The sequence below is a fragment of the Nilaparvata lugens genome, chromosome 3 (genome assembly GCF_014356525.2).
Source record: "Nilaparvata lugens isolate BPH chromosome 3, ASM1435652v1, whole genome shotgun sequence".
NCBI classification, from domain to species: Eukaryota; Metazoa; Arthropoda; class Insecta; order Hemiptera; family Delphacidae; genus Nilaparvata; species Nilaparvata lugens.
In genome coordinates, this window is record NC_052506.1 from 55,284,260 (window position 1) to 55,301,712 (window position 17,453).

Consider the following 17,453-nt stretch of genomic DNA (forward strand, 5'->3'; position numbering starts at 1 on the left):
AATTCTTCAACAGGAGAGAAAAGAATCAAAAACAAAAAAGCTACAAAATTTGAGACCAAGAATATTTTCATGTTGGTTAGAACGCAAACAGTGCAGTGCGTCTTATCGCTTTTAATTCCCCCCCCTCTCTCTCTACCCAGCTCTGTCTATCTCCGAGGAGGAGGAGAAGGGTGCTTTTCCCCGGCAGAGCTGGGTGAGACCTCAGTCATCGTTAAAACCGCAACGTTACAACCGCATCAAGTAAGTCAATCCGCATTTTATGTATTTTCCTCGGTCCTCCGTATTTTGTCACCCCTCAAAGTTACCCGCGCTGTTCATATGATCCAAAACCGTGCCAGATGTAATCAGTGTTCCTATTAATGTTCAGTTTGCTGATAAACTTTAATATTGATCTCGTTTATTGTAATTGTGAATCGTATCCTTACCACAAATTTATTCATCTAAGTTCTGAGTTTGTTGTTACTAATTTGATCTTATTTATTCGAGTGTCAAGTGTTCATATTCGCAAGTGTGATTGTGAAAAAGCTATTGAGTTTCTATTATTTTGTCGTAGTTCTCTCAAAGTATGTAATTCCAAACGTGTTTCATTTTTCAATCCAAAACGTGCATCATCGTTGTTTGTGAATCGCTTATCGTTTATCCTTATCGCTTCCGAGACTGTTCTTTCCAACTTCCAATCGGTTCGGTTCGGTACGCGCACGCGCCTAGAGAGAGAACGAATAGGAGCAACGTCATCCTGCGCAGACGTATGCAGCCTTCACCTGTACAGGTTAGAGAGAGAGATTGATTGATTGATTATATGCCTTTATTAGGGCGGAATTAGGACTCCTGGTCCTCTCTGCCACACAACCCTTTACAAAAGAAGACAAATTTACATAAGAACAGAAAAAATAGATTACATAAGATTAATATAAGTAAATAAAACTATTAATCAAAATACAATAACATATATTTTAAACTTTATTTATTTATACAATTGGAAACAATATTTCAAATTCCACTAGATAAATCTATAGGAAAACCTATCAGAAATGAAGAGATGAAGATCTAATCAAGTTGCCATTCACTCACACATGCACACAAAAAACCCTAAAAACAAAGATTTTACAAGGTATAATAATTATCATAAAACAATATATTAAGATGAAATATTTTTGTATCTGTAGTTGCATAAAAGGTGGAAATGAGTTAAATTCATGTAGATTGATTGATACAATGTGAATAGACAATAAAAATAAAGCTAAACCCGACCCAAGCCTAATCTCCGCCACCAGATCCCAGCCAATTCAATACTGCCGCGCCAAACAGAGCTCGATCGCCAATACTCTTCACAGTTGGAGGCAACAGATTCCAGATCCGGCAAGCTGATACATGGAATGATTTATTATACATAGATGTTCTATGATTTGGAATAACCAATAGTTGGGAGCCCTGCCTGGTACCTCTCACACTACGATCTCCAATAAAAACAAATTTATGAGCTAAATAACCTGGGGTTTTTACATGCAAAAGGTCATGAAGCAGCATCAGAATGTGATACTCCCTCATTTGCTTGAGTTTTGGCACATGTAGTTGCTGGAAAAATGGGGTGATATGATCATCTCTTCTTAGATTGAAGATGAACCGGATGCAATAGTTCTGAGCCCTCTGCAGTCGCTCAGTCAAGGCCACAGTCATGTCATTGATCACAATGTCACCGTAAGAGAAGTATGGGAAAATTAATGACTTAACCAGCATCACTTTCACGTGAAGTGGAATGAAGTCACCAATTTTCTTAAGCGAGTGGATACCTGAAAATACCTTATTACAGGTGGTGTTGATTTGTGTCGTCCAGTCGAGTGTTTTGTCTATTGTCAGTCCCAGATTTGTAACAAAGTCACTGTAATTCAAATTTTTGTCGTTTATTTTGATGTATGGTCCATTATCAAAGTTGAAACCTCGGCGAGTCATGAGTTTAGTGTAGCCAATAATTATTGCCTTGGATTTAGTTTCATTAATTCTAAGTCCATGTTTCAAAGTCCAGTCCGTAAGAGTCTCAAGTTCACTATTCATATTGTCAACTGTAGCAGTAAAGTCGTTCAAGTCAAAGTGGATGTACAATTGCAGGTCATCGGCATATAGGTGCTGTTTGGAGAATCTGAAGATATTGGTTACATCATTTATATATATACTGAACAAAAGAGGCCCAAGTACAGACCCCTGGGGAACGCCCCTCTCTAAAATGTGATAGCCAGATGAGAACCCATTGTACTTAACAGATTGGCACCTGTTACTCAGGTAGGAACCGAACCAATCCACTACATGAGTGGAGAACCCCAAATTTTCTGTTGAAAAAAAGTTTTTTCAACAGGAGAGGGTGGTAGACGCAATCGAAAACTTTACTGAAATCTATCAGCACTAGCAGAGTTGCCAGTCTTCCATCCATCGCTCTACGAATATCCTTAGTCACACAAAGCAATGCAGTGGTGGTACTGTGGCCTTTCTTAAAACCAGATTGAAAATCACTTAGAGAGTTGTTCATTGTAAGATAATTATTAACCTGCTGATGCACTACCCTCTCTAAACCCTTAGAAAGGGGTGAGAGAATATGTATGGGCCTGAAGTCGGAAGGTGAAACGGGATTTGGTATTTTATTGAGGGGTAAGACGGCTGAGTATTTCCAGTAGGTTGGAAAAATGGAAGATAGAAGTGAAAAGTTATACAAATGTGTTATATAAGGAAGAGTGACAGGAAGAGTATCTCGTATGAACTTTATAGGAAGAGAGTCCTCACCAACTGCATTGCTTCTGATCACTGTTTAGGCAGTGGAAAACTTGAAGTTCCGAAACTTCAGAAAATTCGAACTCATTTTCTAGAGCGTTTACTCGGAGAGTGTCTGCATATGCACGGGCACCCTCATCACTGACTGGGACATTGCAGAAAAAAAGAGTTGAGCTCTTCAAGGCTATGAGTGATGTTAGGCAGTTTCTTTTCTTTACCCAACCCCATACTTTTCACGGTTCTCCAGACACTTGCAGAGGAACGATTGTCTGTCAGTAGGGCTCGAAAGTAATGGGATTTTGAATTTCGTATCCTTAGTTTACAACGATTCCTAAGCCTTTTGTACTCTGCAAACATCATTGGACACCCACATCTCTTAGCCAAGCGGAATTTTTTGTCACGCTCGTTCATAAGCTGACGTATGTCCGGTGTTATCCAGGGAGCTGGTCTCCTAGTTACCTTTTTGCACCTCAACGGCACATGTTTATTGAACAGCTCGCACATAATTTGTTGGAATACTTCCAGCTTCTCATCAATAGTAGCAGCCATGACAACATGATGCCAAGGAACAGTGAAAAGGTCAGCAAACAACTCTGAGTAGTTTATATTCTTATAATCACGGTATCTTATGATTTTTGCTTGTGACTTGGGGGCTTTCACAGCATAAATGCAATAAACCAGATCATGAGCTGAGAGACCCGGCACTGGCACCTGTCCATGACTCTTCACAGCATCAGCATCACAAACAGAGACAAGATCCAACAAAGTGTGGGAAGTGGCTGTGTGGTGTGTAGCCTGTAGCGGAAGTATTGTCATATTGCAAGTAAAAAATATTGTCTTTAGTTGTGTCAAGTCAAAAGTGTCATGTCCAAGCAAGTCTGTGTTAAAGTCACCCATAACAATGACATGACTGTAAGCCGGCATACACTGCAGGAGAGCGTCCTCGAATTCACACATATATCCTATGAGAGAGAGTGAGCGAGTAAGACAGGTGAGACGACACCGATTTCTACCCCATTCAATTCGCACTGTACTGCTCACCCCACAGCCCGACAGCAAGGTGAAATTTCTCAAGCCATTGAGAAATTGAAAATTATTTTAGTCTTTTCGAGAATATTAGTGAAAATTTTTTTGAATTATCAGTTATTTATGACATCTAAGATGCTTTCCTGGATGAAATTCAATCAAAGTACGACGAATGGTATCAACGTTTCATTCAAATGTCAAAACCGCAAACTCCCCCCCCCCACTGTTAGTAAATCAAATATTCAGTTACCGCGAATTCCACTCACAATATTCAACGGGAATGTCACCAATTTTCTTAAGCGAGTGGATACCTGCAAATACCTTATTACAGGTGGTGTTGATTTGTGTCGTCCAGTCTAGTGTTTTGTCTATTGTCAGTCCCAGATTTGTAACAAAGTCACTGTAATTCAAATTTTTGTCGTTTATTTTGATGTATGGTCCATTATCAAAGTTGAAACCTCGGCGAGTCATGAGTTTAGTGTAGCCAATAATTATTGCCTTGGATTTAGTTTCATTAATTCTAAGTCCATGTTTCAAAGTCCAGTCCGTAAGAGTCTCAAGTTCACTATTCATATTGTCAACTGTAGCAGTAAAGTCGTTCAAGTCAAAGTGGATGTACAATTGCAGGTCATCGGCATATAGGTGCTGTTTGGAGAATCTGAAGATATTGGTTACATCATTTATATATATACTGAACAAAAGAGGCCCAAGTACAGACCCCTGGGGAACGCCCCTCTCTAAAATGTGATAGCCAGATGAGAACCCATTGTACTTAACAGATTGGCACCTGTTACTCAGGTAGGAACCGAACCAATCCACTACATGAGTGGAGAACCCCAAATTTTCTGTTGAAAAAAAGTTTTTTCAACAGGAGAGGGTGGTAGACGCAATCGAAAACTTTACTGAAATCAATCAGCACTAGCAGAGTTGCCAGTCTTCCATCCATCGCTCTACGAATATCCTTAGTCACACAAAGAAATGCAGTGGTGGTACTGTAGCCTTTCTTAAAACCAGATTGAAAATCACTTAGAGAGTTGTTCATTGTAAGATAATTATTAACCTGCTGATGCACTACCCTCTCTAAACCCTTAGAAAGGGGTGAGAGAATATGTATGGGCCTGAAGTCGGAAGGTGAAACGGGATTTGGTATTTTATTGAGGGGTAAGACGGCTGAGTATTTCCAGTAGGTTGGAAAAATGGAAGATAGAAGTGAAAAGTTATACAAATGTGTTATATAAGGAAGAGTGACAGGAAGAGTATCTCGTATGAACTTTATAGGAAGAGAGTCCTCACCAACTGCATTGCTTCTGATCACTGTTTAGGCAGTGGAAAACTTGAAGTTCCGAAACTTTAGAAAATTCGAACTCATTTTCTAGAGCGTTTACTCGGAGAGTGTCTGCATATGCACGGGCACCCTCATCTCTGACTGGGACATTGCAGAAAAAAAGAGTTGAGCTCTTCAAGGCTATGAGTGATGTTAGGCAGTTTCTTTTCTTTACCCAACCCCATACTTTTCACGGTTCTCCAGACACTTGCAGATGAACGATTGTCTGTCAGTAGGGCTCGAAAGTAATGGGATTTTGAATTTCGTATCCTTAGTTTACAACGATTCCTAAGCCTTTTGTACTCTGCAAACATCATTGGACACCCACATCTCTTAGCCAAGCGGAATTTTTTGTCACGCTCGTTCATAAGCTGACGTATGTCCGGTGTTACCCAGGGAGCTGGTCTCCTAGTTACCTTTTTGCACCTCAACGGCACATGTTTATTGAACAGCTCGCACATAATTTGTTGGAATACTTCCAGCTTCTTATCAATAGTAGCAGCCATGACAACATGATGCCAAGGAACAGTGAAAAGGTCAGCAAACAACTCTGAGTAGTTTATATTCTTATAATCACGGTATCTTATGATTTTTGCTTGTGACTTGGGGGCTTTCACAGCATAAATGCAATAAACCAGATCATGAGCTGAGAGACCCGGCACTGGCACCTGTCCATGACTCTTCACAGCATCAGCATCACAAACAGAGACAAGATCCAACAAAGTGTGGGAAGTGGCTGTGTGGTGTGTAGCCTGTAGCGGAAGTATTATCATATTGCAAGTAAAAAATATTGTCTTTAGTTGTGTCAAGTCAAAAGTGTCATGTCCAAGCAAGTCTGTGTTAAAGTCACCCATAACAATGACATGACTGTAAGCCGGCATACACTGCAGGAGAGCGTCCTCGAATTCACACATATATCCTATGAGAGAGAGAGTGAGCGAGTAAGACAGGTGAGACGACACCGATTTCTACCCCATTCAATTCGCACTGTACTGCTCACCCCACAGCCCGACAGCAAGGTGAAATTTCTCAAGCCATTGAGAAATTGAAAATTATTTTAGTCTTTTCGAGAATATTAGTGAAAAATTTTTTGAATTATCAGTTATTTATGACATCTAAGATGCTTTCCTGGATGAAATTCAATCAAAGTACGACGAATGGTATCCACGTTTCATTCAAATGTCAAAACCGCAAACTCCCCCCCCCCACTGTTAGTAAATCAAATATTCAGTTACCGCGAATTCCACTCACAATATTCAACGGGAATGTCAGCAAATGGAACCAGTTCTACAATAATTTTAAATGTCTCATTCATGATAATGACAGTTTGTCTGCTATTGGAAAATTCCAATACTTACGATCAAGTTTGAGAGATTCTGCCTATGAGAGCATTTCAAGCATTCCTTTATCCGAACAAGGCTACTCATTAGCATATAAACAGTTACAATGACGTTACAGAACCCACGTATCTTATCAAACTATTTCATTTATCAAATTCTGGATTGTAAAAGTGTTACAAAGGCAGACTATAATATTCAATTCGGCAATTCATTGATGTAAATCAAGCGGCAATAGAGTCATTGAAGGGTCAGCAAATTGATGATAATTTTGATTTTGTATTACTATATCAATTATGTTAAGGAAAATCGACATGAAAACTCGGTATGATTTTGAATCGTCATTGTTGCCTAATGAAATACCGAAGTGTAAATCTTTGAATGACTATGTTTTTGAAAAAGTAGACGAGTTCGTTTATCTAGGCTCCCTGATTTCCTCCAGTAATAACACCAATATAGAAGTTAAGAGAAGGATCTCCCTGTGAAATAGAGCATTTTTTGGAGTCTCCAGGGTCCTACGATCAAGACTTTTATCCAGGAAGGCAAAACTCCAAATATATAAGACAACAATTCGACCTGTATTGACGTATGGTAGCGAAACCTGGACGCTCACTAGAGAGGATTGCAGAGTTTTAGCCACATTTGAGAGAAAAATTCTACGTAGGATACTGGGACCGGTTAGAGAAGAAGATGGTTATAGAAGGAGATACAATCAGGAACTCTATACCATTTTAAGGGAACCTGACATTATTGGTGTAATTAAAGGAAATAGAATAAGATGGGTAGGACGTGTCCAGAGAATGGATCCGGCAAGGGCACCAAAGAATGTACTGTTCTGCACAGTACAAGGAAAAAGGAAAGTGGTACGCCCAAAACTCAGATGGCTGAATGAACTGGAGAAGGACTTGAGAGAGCTGAGAATACGACGATGGAAGACGACTGCACTGGATAGAGAGAGGTGGAGACTGATTGTAGAGCAGGCCAAAATCGACTATCGGGTTGTAGTGCCACATAATGATGAATGATGAAATCTTTACTAGATTTTTTGATCAAAAAGTCAAGAACTAATGAACTTATCAATGCAACCGGAACATCCACTTCAGTTAAATCTAATTCTAATATCGATAAGCCAAAAAATGTAGGTATTTAATTCTAGCCTGATAGTTGCCAGCACTTCAAATGCAAACTCAGACGTGAATAGAAAAGGTAACACCTCATGTAATGTTTGTTCATCAAATGATCACAACATCTATTCTTGTCCAAAATTAGTCAAAATGACAGTCCAAGAAAGATATGATGCTGTTAAGAGATTGAAACTTTGCTTTGCTTGTCTTGGCAACCATGATAGGAAATTATGCCGCTCGAATAAATCTTGCAAAACTTGTAGTTCAACTGGTTATCACACCTTACTCCATTTTGAGAAAATGCCGCTCAGATCTGAACCTCAAATGTTGTCTTCTCAGTCTAATGTAGAAAACTCCGCTTCTAATGTATGTGATACCAGCCTTTCTGCATCTGACTCCTCAAATTGCTTGTTGGGTACAGCTCAAGTTATTGTGTTTGATGTATTTAATCGCGCTCATACCGCTCGCGCGGTGATTGACTATGGATCGCAAGTCACTAGAGAACTCATGAACACGTTACATTTAAAACCAAGACCTTCTAGCAGAAGGCTAGTCGGAATTGGGTCTCGAACGTCAATTACCTACGGAAACGTTGACCTGAGTATTTCATCTAGATTTCAACCGCACTTCAAATTGAGTACCACCGCTACAGTGTCATCGAATCTAACGTGTAATCAACCTACCGTAAGTTTCAATTCAGCAGACTTTGGACAGTTCGCAAATTTAAAATTAGCAGATGAGAGATTTTATGAATCTTCTAAGATTGATTTAATCATAGGTGCTGATTGCTTCATCGACATTTTATGTAGTGAGCACACCTTATTGAAGTTTGAGTCTGGGCCTCATGTGTTGAATACAAAATTCGGTTGTGTCGTTATCGGAAAGGCTGATTCTGCCAGCCAGCCTAAAGAATTACAGCCTTACTCGCTTGTATAGAACCAATCAATGAAGTGCTTCACAAGTTTTGGGAATCCGAAGAAACTCGAACCGTCGCTCCAGAAGATCCTTCACATAAATATTGCGGGAGACTCTTTACCGAAACTACAAGGCGCCTTCCTTCTGGCCAGTTCGTTGTAGCGCTACCGTTCAAAGAAGAAAATGTAAAATTAGGTCATAATCGAATCTCCTCTATGAAAAGGTACTTCTCTCATGAGAAAAGATTGGCACCGGACAAAGTTGTGTGCAAACAATACTACACTCATGTAACGCACCAGGTGGGCGGTCGGCTACGCAACTCAGCGCATAATGTGAAGCATTCTCCACTACTGCCTAAAAAACCTGAACACTTCACCAACCCTGTAGCTATTGGCAATAGTCGACACGATCCATCCTGGCGCCGAAAATATCACCAGAGTGGTAACACTTCACACCACAAGTGGGGTCATGAAGCGCGTGATCGTGCTTCCCATTATTAATTAAAATGTTACAGATCTACAACACTAGGAAAATGTTACAGTGTTGTAGCAGACTTTTTCTGAACTCTTAATTTTGTGTTTCTTCATTCAGTGTTATAGTTTGTTGTCTCCACTTACTTATTTCATATTCTACGTTATTAAACTCTTGAGGAACTCCTACTTTTATTTCCTTTCAAATCAGAATATGATCTTAGATGCCGGTCTCTAAAGTATCTGTCTGTCAGATAGGATTTTAATATATCTGTTAATTGCTTTGGTATCACTTTTTCAGTTTTAAAAGAAGACTTTCATGCCAAACTTTATCAGATAGGATTTTAATATATCTGTTAATTGCTTTGGTATCACTTTTTCAGTTTTAAAAGAAGACTTTCATGCCAAACTTTATCAAAAGCTTACCCTATATCAAGGAAAGCTGCTGAACAAACTTTTTTCTCTTCTAAGCACTTCTCTATTACATTTATAATCCTATGCACTTGTTCTATTGTTGAATGTTCCACTCTGAAGCCAAATTGGTGATTTGTGAATTATGTGCTGTCAATTATTGTTTTTAGCCTACTTATTGTTTATTTTTTTGAAGAGACGGATTCAAGAATCCAAAGGTTCAAAGAACCTCACACGTCAACCGAAGCTTATTGTGTTCCCAAGTAGTATGCTAGTTAGGCAAACCAATAGCTGTGTTCTTTACAAGAACCAGAAGTTTTTCCCTATACAAACATCCCATTCATCACCCGGTGGCTTCAGACTGATTAGTTCTCGTGACCTACGTGAGTTCCACTCTTGGCCTTCTTTGAAGGTCCTACCGCTGAGAAAGTGGTGGCCAAGCTGCCTCTAGGGCGCCCGGTCACCCTTGACCCACATTTGTGCCTGGAGTTTCACCCATCTCTGGTCTCTTGGGTTTTTCTTTTTGCCCCTCCGAAACTACGCAGGGTCAGAAGCCTCACCTCTCCCAAGAAGTTTTGCCTAAATGGCCGTCCTTCTTTGAGCAGAGGTGAGGTTTGGTCACTCCGCCCAAAACTCGTGACCTACCTGAGTTCCACTCCTGGTCTTTTTGTAGGTCCTTCCGCTGAGAGAGGGGACGCCAAACTGCATCTAGGTGCCCGGCCACCCTCGACTCAGCCTCTTGACCCACATTTGTGCCTGGAGTTCCACCCATCTCTGGACTCTTGGGTTTTTCTTTTTGCCCCTCCGAAACTGCAGGGTCAAAAGCCTCACCTCTCCCAAGAAGTTTTGCCTGAATGGCCGCCCTCCTCTGAGCAGTGGTGAGTTTTGATCTCCACCCACAAACTCGTGACCTTTGTGAGTTCCACTTCTGGCTTCTTTGTAGGTCCTTGCTCTGAAGGAGGGGTCGCCAAATTGCCTCTAGGGCACCTGGTCACCCTCGACTCAGCCTCTTCACCTACATTTGTGCCTGGAGTTTCACCCATCTCTGGTCTCTTGGGTTTTTCTTTTTGCCCCTCCGAAACTGCCCTGATGGGGCAGATCCCGTGGGTTTGAAGGCAAGGCAACTTCTGAGGTATATTTTAGTCGCCTCCTACGACAAGCATGGATACTATGGGTGAATTCTGGTTTTCAACACATTATTGAGTACGATGATCAACTCAAAGCTCCCCCAACCCACAGGAGGCTTTAGCCTACTTAGTAAAATCCTTTAAAACAACTTGAATAGCACAAGCACAAGTAACAATTATATTGGCCTATATATGATGATACTTCACGTGGCTCTTTACCTGACTTGAGTAGCATTATAACCTCTGCTACTTTCCAGATTTCTGGTACGAATTTAAGTCTGAAAAGCATTCAAAAATGTCATTTATTTCACTATTGTTTTTCTTTGTAGGTGCTTGAGGACTAAGTCAGTTATCATGTCAAATGCAGGGTTTTTTGTTCTTCAGATTTATTATTTCTTTCTCACCTCTACTTTGACACGCATTATTTTTTGATTCGGCTGTAAGGTATTCGCCTTTGCTTCACATACAATACATTTTTATACATAATATAGTCATAAAATGTATAATTAGAAAGAGGAGGAAATGGAATTGTAAAATGCATTTGCTCTAATTTGTTCCAGATACGATGGGAGTTAATGGTCTTACAACATTCATTTCTAACAATCGAAGATTTATGGAAACATATAGGCTGCACGATACATTTGTAATTATCGATGGAAACAGTTTATCATTTCAACTATTCTGTAAGCATGGTATTAAAGAATGTTTGGCTTTTGGTGGTGACTATGACAGATACGCACAACATATTGAAGTTTTTTTTCGAATGCTTTCAAAGTGCAATGTGAAATCCGTTGTGGTATTTGATGGTGGATGTGAGGAGAAAAAATTGAAAACCGTTTTAAGAAGAGTGAAAGATAGAACTAGTCAACTGAAACGTGTATTGCCTACTTCTAGAGGAACTCCACGCGTGTTTCCTCGCCTCATGTCGCGTGTATTCCGAGAGGTTTTATTGGAAATTGGTGTGCCAATAGTTCAATGTGATTTCGAGGCAGACCAGGAGATAGCAGCGTTGGGCATCAAGTACAACTGCCCCATCCTTAGCTTTGACTCTGACTACTTCATTTCCGGTGTACAGTACATACCACTACCTACAATCGGCCACAAGGCTGTACCTTTTCGCAATCAATCTCAAACAACCACATCCAACCAGTTTTTTATCTACTGCAAAATTTTCAAAGTTGGAAATTTACTCAAGTGTTATCGAGGACTAAAAATTTCCATGTTACCTCTACTATCAGCACTGATTGGAAATGACTATGTGGATTATAGTTTCTTCGAGAATTTCTATTCGCAACTCAATATAGGAGAAAGTTACCCATCAGATTTAAGAATTGCTAGAGTGCTTGAATGGCTTAGTGGCTTCGATAGTTTCGATTCTGCTCTTCAATCGGTAAGAAAATAATTATTACAATTATTTAATAAGTGCTTTTTAATATTATGTTGATCTCACAATTGGCAATTTATGATAATTATAATGTCAAAAAATTAAAAAATTCCGTATGATTGGTACTTCGCATAAATCTAACATATTATTTTATAGTGAAAATATTATTTATTTTAATGTTTTGCTATTCTCATAAGAAAATAGTTCTTGTTGGTTGAAATGGAAATTTTAATTGTATTCTCAATACAATTTTATGCATAATATTTGTTTGTTAATATAGTCATGAATGTATATTTAGAAAGAGGAGTTGATGGAAATGGAATTGTAAAATGCATTTGCTCTAATCTGTTCCATATACGATGGGAGTGCTTAGTTTTTAACATGTTTTCTGCTCTTCTGTATTTAAATTCCAGTAATTATTTCATTTGTGGATCGAAAATTGGGCCTAGGCCTGATTATTGATATGGAAGTTGAAAATCATTGATTGATCTGATGGTATCTATTATGTCATCTCAACTCAAGGTTAATTAGTAAAGTAGTAATTTTTATAAATGGCTTTTACTCTGCTTGATCAAATGATCAATATGTTTGAGACAGTTATAGATAATTATAATACTGTAACTTCCAGGATAAGTTAATGGTCGAATACTCTACCTTTTGACGTACAACTGAATTTCAACCCCTCATAAGGGGGTGACTTGGGGGATGTAACTCGAATATTTTAAATGTAAACACTCATTGTGTGGTAAATCATTCCAAAGGCCTTTTAAATGTTAATTTAGTTGAAAGTTAAAGCTGTTGTACATAATTATATCGATATAAATTTTAATATGAAAATATTAAGCTTTGGTAAAAAAGTAATAAATTGAATGTAAAAGAAGAATTTTATATCTATAAAACTGCAAAATTAAATAGGAATAATTTAAAGGAATAATTTTCATGCTTATGAAAATAAGCATATGAACATATTTTATCCAGTATCAACTTGTTTATTTTTGCATTTTAACTTGAAAATGGCCAAAGTAGGTCGAAACTAGTCCTTGAAATGTTTTAAAGTTTTAAAATGTTTTAATAAGAAGGGTACTACATGTTTTATATTGTTTTTATTAATTTTAATATTATGTAGTAATTACTGTACTTGAATATTACTAAGTATGGGTTTCTCACTAAACGTAACTTATTGCTTGAAAATAGGTTCTTTCCAATATACTCTGAAACATATTATTATATACTGGTGATCCAATTACTAGGCAAACCAATGATAATAATTCTCAAAAATAAACGAAAATCTAAATAAGAGATACATCTTAATAATCTTAATTATAATCTCGATAATAATCTAACAGTTTTACATTTGAAAACAATTATCACTGTAACTGTAATTCACTCATTTTCCTCACAATAGATGCTGGAAGTATCCTTCTTTTGCTGGATTCAAAATTTCAACACGTCCTTTTAATTTCACAAGCTACTTTTTTGAAGGTTGTAAGAATTTTTCTCAGATTTTCTCAAAACAACGTTGTGAGGAAGGCAAATGTGAGGATCTAGGACACAGTAAACGTGAAATAATGATTCCTCAAAGATCTCCTGGAACATCATCATTGTGCAATTGGCGATTCGCCGTGTGCGCTGTTGCACTATCTTGTTGCAACCAGGAGTCTCGATCAACGTTATGAAGATGTTCTGATAACGTTCAGTTGTTATCATTCCTTTAAGCAAATTTGGGCTTAAAATTCTTCCGCGCGTAGTTGCACATTGCACTCCGACTTTCTCTAAATGTAATGTCACGAAAAATGTTAGAGTCTGAACTCCAAAAACTGGTGTTTGACTGTTATCGTACCCATTCAGATGAATTCATATCTCATCAGAGTAGAAAACATTAGAATAATATTAGAAATGGAACGCAAAAATCATCGACAGTAACCAAGTTTTTTCTCTATCAGGCTCTTGACGCTCTGAAGCTCTTGGAACATTGTATAGGGGACCTTCTAGAATAAACTACATGCTAGGCAACTCACAAAAGTTTATTTTGTGCCGACCCATTGTCACCTCTAGTAAACTAAATTTTCCGTCGCAATATGCTGCTTTAGATACACGCTTGTGTAGTAATTTGATCACCTTAATGTGTGTTCAATCACCTTTGTGTTTAATTTGATCTAGTAATCTATCAGATGTGCATAATTTTATGTATATATTTGTTTGCAGATTCTCAGAACTAAAGCAAGGAGTAATCAAAGTTTCGTTTCTAAGAAAATAGAAGAAACGATAGAGAGTTACAACTGTAAATTCTTAACAGTGGAAAAATACCTGCCTTCGATATGCACTGATCGTCTATCAAAACCTGATATTTTTAGCATGGGAAGAAAGCAAGTGCATGGGAATGTACAGAAGATGTCTCAGGTAAAGTCCGCTATCAACTTTCCGGATTGGCTTCTGAATAATTGTAGAAAAGGGTTGGTCAACAGCACTGTAATAGACATCTTAACTTTGGAAACATGTATCTCAAAACCTCAGGTTGAGGATTTATCGCTCAAGCCCTGTCATGAAGTAGGTATCCCGTTGATACGAGCTCTTATTAAAATAATTCATGGTGAGAGAAAAGTAACTGTCAACTACTGGGCCAGAAAAGAGAACACTACAATTGAAAACTATTGCTTAGAACCATTAAATATTGATATTCCCAATTTAGAAAATTTACTTGATCTTTCACTCGAATATAAAAGGAGCATATTATTGAGACTATTAAATGTCCCTGCTGACTTTAATACTGATATTTTCCCTGAAGAGTGGAAACTTTATCTGTGTACAATTTTATATTGGATGAAAAATACTACTATTCCTTTGATTATTGAAGCTCATGTTGAGGCATTGATTCTTTGTCTGATAGCTCTCAACATCATTGATGGAAATTTAGGGTTTATACGTAATTGGAGCCAGTTTCTCAGAAGCTATGGGGTGAAGTTGAATAGTCAAACCATCAGCCCGATGAAATCTTATCACAAGTTTAGGGATATATTATTTGATGTTGATGAGCTAGACTGCATTGCGTGGTTTGAATCACTGTTCAAATTTCACAGTCTAAACAAAGATTTAAAATCAGACCCGAGTCTATTCTCTAGTTCTACTATCCATGCTTTTGCACAATTTCAAATTTGCTTACATTACTCCATGATGATCAATGCCATTCTGAATTTTCCGTTCAAGCAATGCATAATCCATAGACTGTTTTCTGGGACATTTATTTATAATGTTTTTTCAACATTGGTTGGGAATGCCGAAAAAGTTTTTCAAGAGCTGCTTGGTAAATCACCAAAACTATTTGAAGTGTTCAAAACTTTAGTTTCGGAGATACTCGAGTGTAAGTCTGCTGCTGCATCACCAATGGCTGCTCCCTCTAAAAAATCTAGAAAAAAACGTAAAGGTAAAGGAAACAAGAAAATAAATCAATTGAACAAATGATGATTCTGTGAAAATGAATCAAATTCTTTTTCTATTTCATGTTATATGTTATAGTCAAGTAGAAAATGTATAATATGTTATACCAATTTTTATTTTTATAACGATGTATTATTTTTTAATGAACTGAAGTTTATGTTGATTATGCATTTTTATAAATTACTTTTATAATAAAAGTATTGGTATTGGTATAAAGTAACTTGGTATTCCAAGTATGAGTCTCTGAGTGGTGGGAATAATTCTCAATAATGAGAGATAAGGGGAGTCTCATAATTTGACAAAAAAATAGTGGAACCACTTAGGAATCAACCTCGTCATTTTACTCTTGAAATTGGGTTATTATTTTATTCAATGATTTTATCTGTTACAATCGAGTGAAAAATTATTGATACTAACTTGATGAATTTTCATTTTTAAATACCAGTAAGTTAGTAATAAATGGTGTTGAACTCATATTAATTCACATATGCCGGGATTATGATAAGCATCAACATCTTATTTGCAATTACAGTATATCTATAACTAAATATTTAATATTTTTCTTGCAAGCAGAATAATAATATTATTCACTAATTAACATAAAGTTTTGTTTGTGAAAACTCTACATAAAAACAACATTGTATACTATTACAACCAGATGAAGACCAAGCAGCGGCATGCAAGGCCAGTTTTAGCTCATTCATATTTGTTTACAATTCATTTACACAAGTAAGGAGCTGGCTAGTATGTGTGGCATTTAATATGTTTGATAAACTTGAATATAAATAGAAAAATGTTTTCTTCAAAATATATTGTTTTTTTTAAACTTTCAACAATTTTTATCTTTTGTACTATTGATGATGATAATGATGTTATCCCATCATCATATTTTTCCATGTGTGCTATATTTTTTTCGAATAAATTTACCATTTTCTATCAAATCATTAAGATGAATTCTATTATAGTCTAGATAACTCTCTATCTCCCTGAAGTTTAACTCCCGGAAAGTTTGAAAAATATAAATTGAATTGTTGTAAACTTAATTGACACAACAATACCATTGCTCTTATGATTTTAAAGAATTCAGCAATAGGTATCCTACTTTCCTTTTTGAGGCAACATTATCAATATCGACTATTTCATCAATAAATAATAATAAATATGATGAAATATTCGACACTGTATAGATGTGATCTGATAACTTGATCACTAGTTTTTCGGCGCGGGGGCAGGTAGAAGTTGAAGGAAGCCAACTGCGCATGCCTGACGGTTGTTGACTGGTTGACTGAATACCATTGTTACATTTTAGTGCCTGAATGTATTCTCAAAGCCTTATATGGAAATTTCTACCCATTTGTCAAATATAAAATTTGTCACAATCACTACATTTAAGTTTATAGATTCCAGATTTCTGGAACTTATCTTGAGTGCAGCAAGACATTCTCTTGAACTTGTCTTGAGTGCAGCAAGACAAGTTCAAGAAATCTTGAATCTATGAACTTAAATGTAGTGATTGTGACAAATTTTATATCGGATAAATGAGTAGAAATTTTCATATAAGGCTTTGAGAACACATTCAGGCACTAACATCTAGAAATAATACACAAAAGTCGGTATTTGCTGAACACTTGTTAGATTCAGGACATAATTTCACATATATAAATTCCAATATGAAAATACTGAATTAAGGTAATAAAAGTGGAAAACTGAATGTTGAAGAAGAATTTAATATTTATGCGGTGGAAAAATTGAACAGAAATAAATTAATAAATTTAATTCAATAAGCCATAAAATATCGGGGCACCGAGCTTCGCACGTTATTTATTTATTGACTATTGATAAACCGAACACAATTCTTTAAAATGATTGGGGAAGGACTAACAGGCACAGCCCAAAACTGTTTCTTCCCCGAATTTTGATTTATACACTATAAATAGTCCATGAAGTAGGCTATGTTCCATACACTTGAATTCAGGTTCAATTTTCAGTTCAAACATTTAAAAAACAAAAAAATTCTAATTTAGATTATTTACAAACCAAATTGAATAACAAAATAACACTCACAAGTCACTTAAAATTGTCGAATAATGATCAACTTTGAAAATTATGATATACTCTAGTTTAGAAGGATTATCATGTC

The 17,453-nt window shown here is 37.0% G+C and overlaps 1 protein-coding gene across 1 annotated transcript; it reads left to right on the forward strand.

The window, feature by feature from the left end:
• The first annotated feature begins 219 nt into the window (after positions 1-219).
• Positions 220-16,257, forward strand: LOC111056531 (protein asteroid). The gene is made up of 3 exons (XM_039424077.1): positions 220-240; positions 11,055-11,884; positions 14,084-16,257. The coding sequence occupies exons 2-3, from the start codon at positions 11,060-11,062 to the stop codon at positions 15,335-15,337; spliced, it is 2,079 nt and encodes a 692-aa protein (XP_039280011.1). The 5' UTR covers positions 220-240; positions 11,055-11,059; the 3' UTR covers positions 15,338-16,257.
• The last annotated feature ends 1,196 nt before the right edge of the window (positions 16,258-17,453 follow it).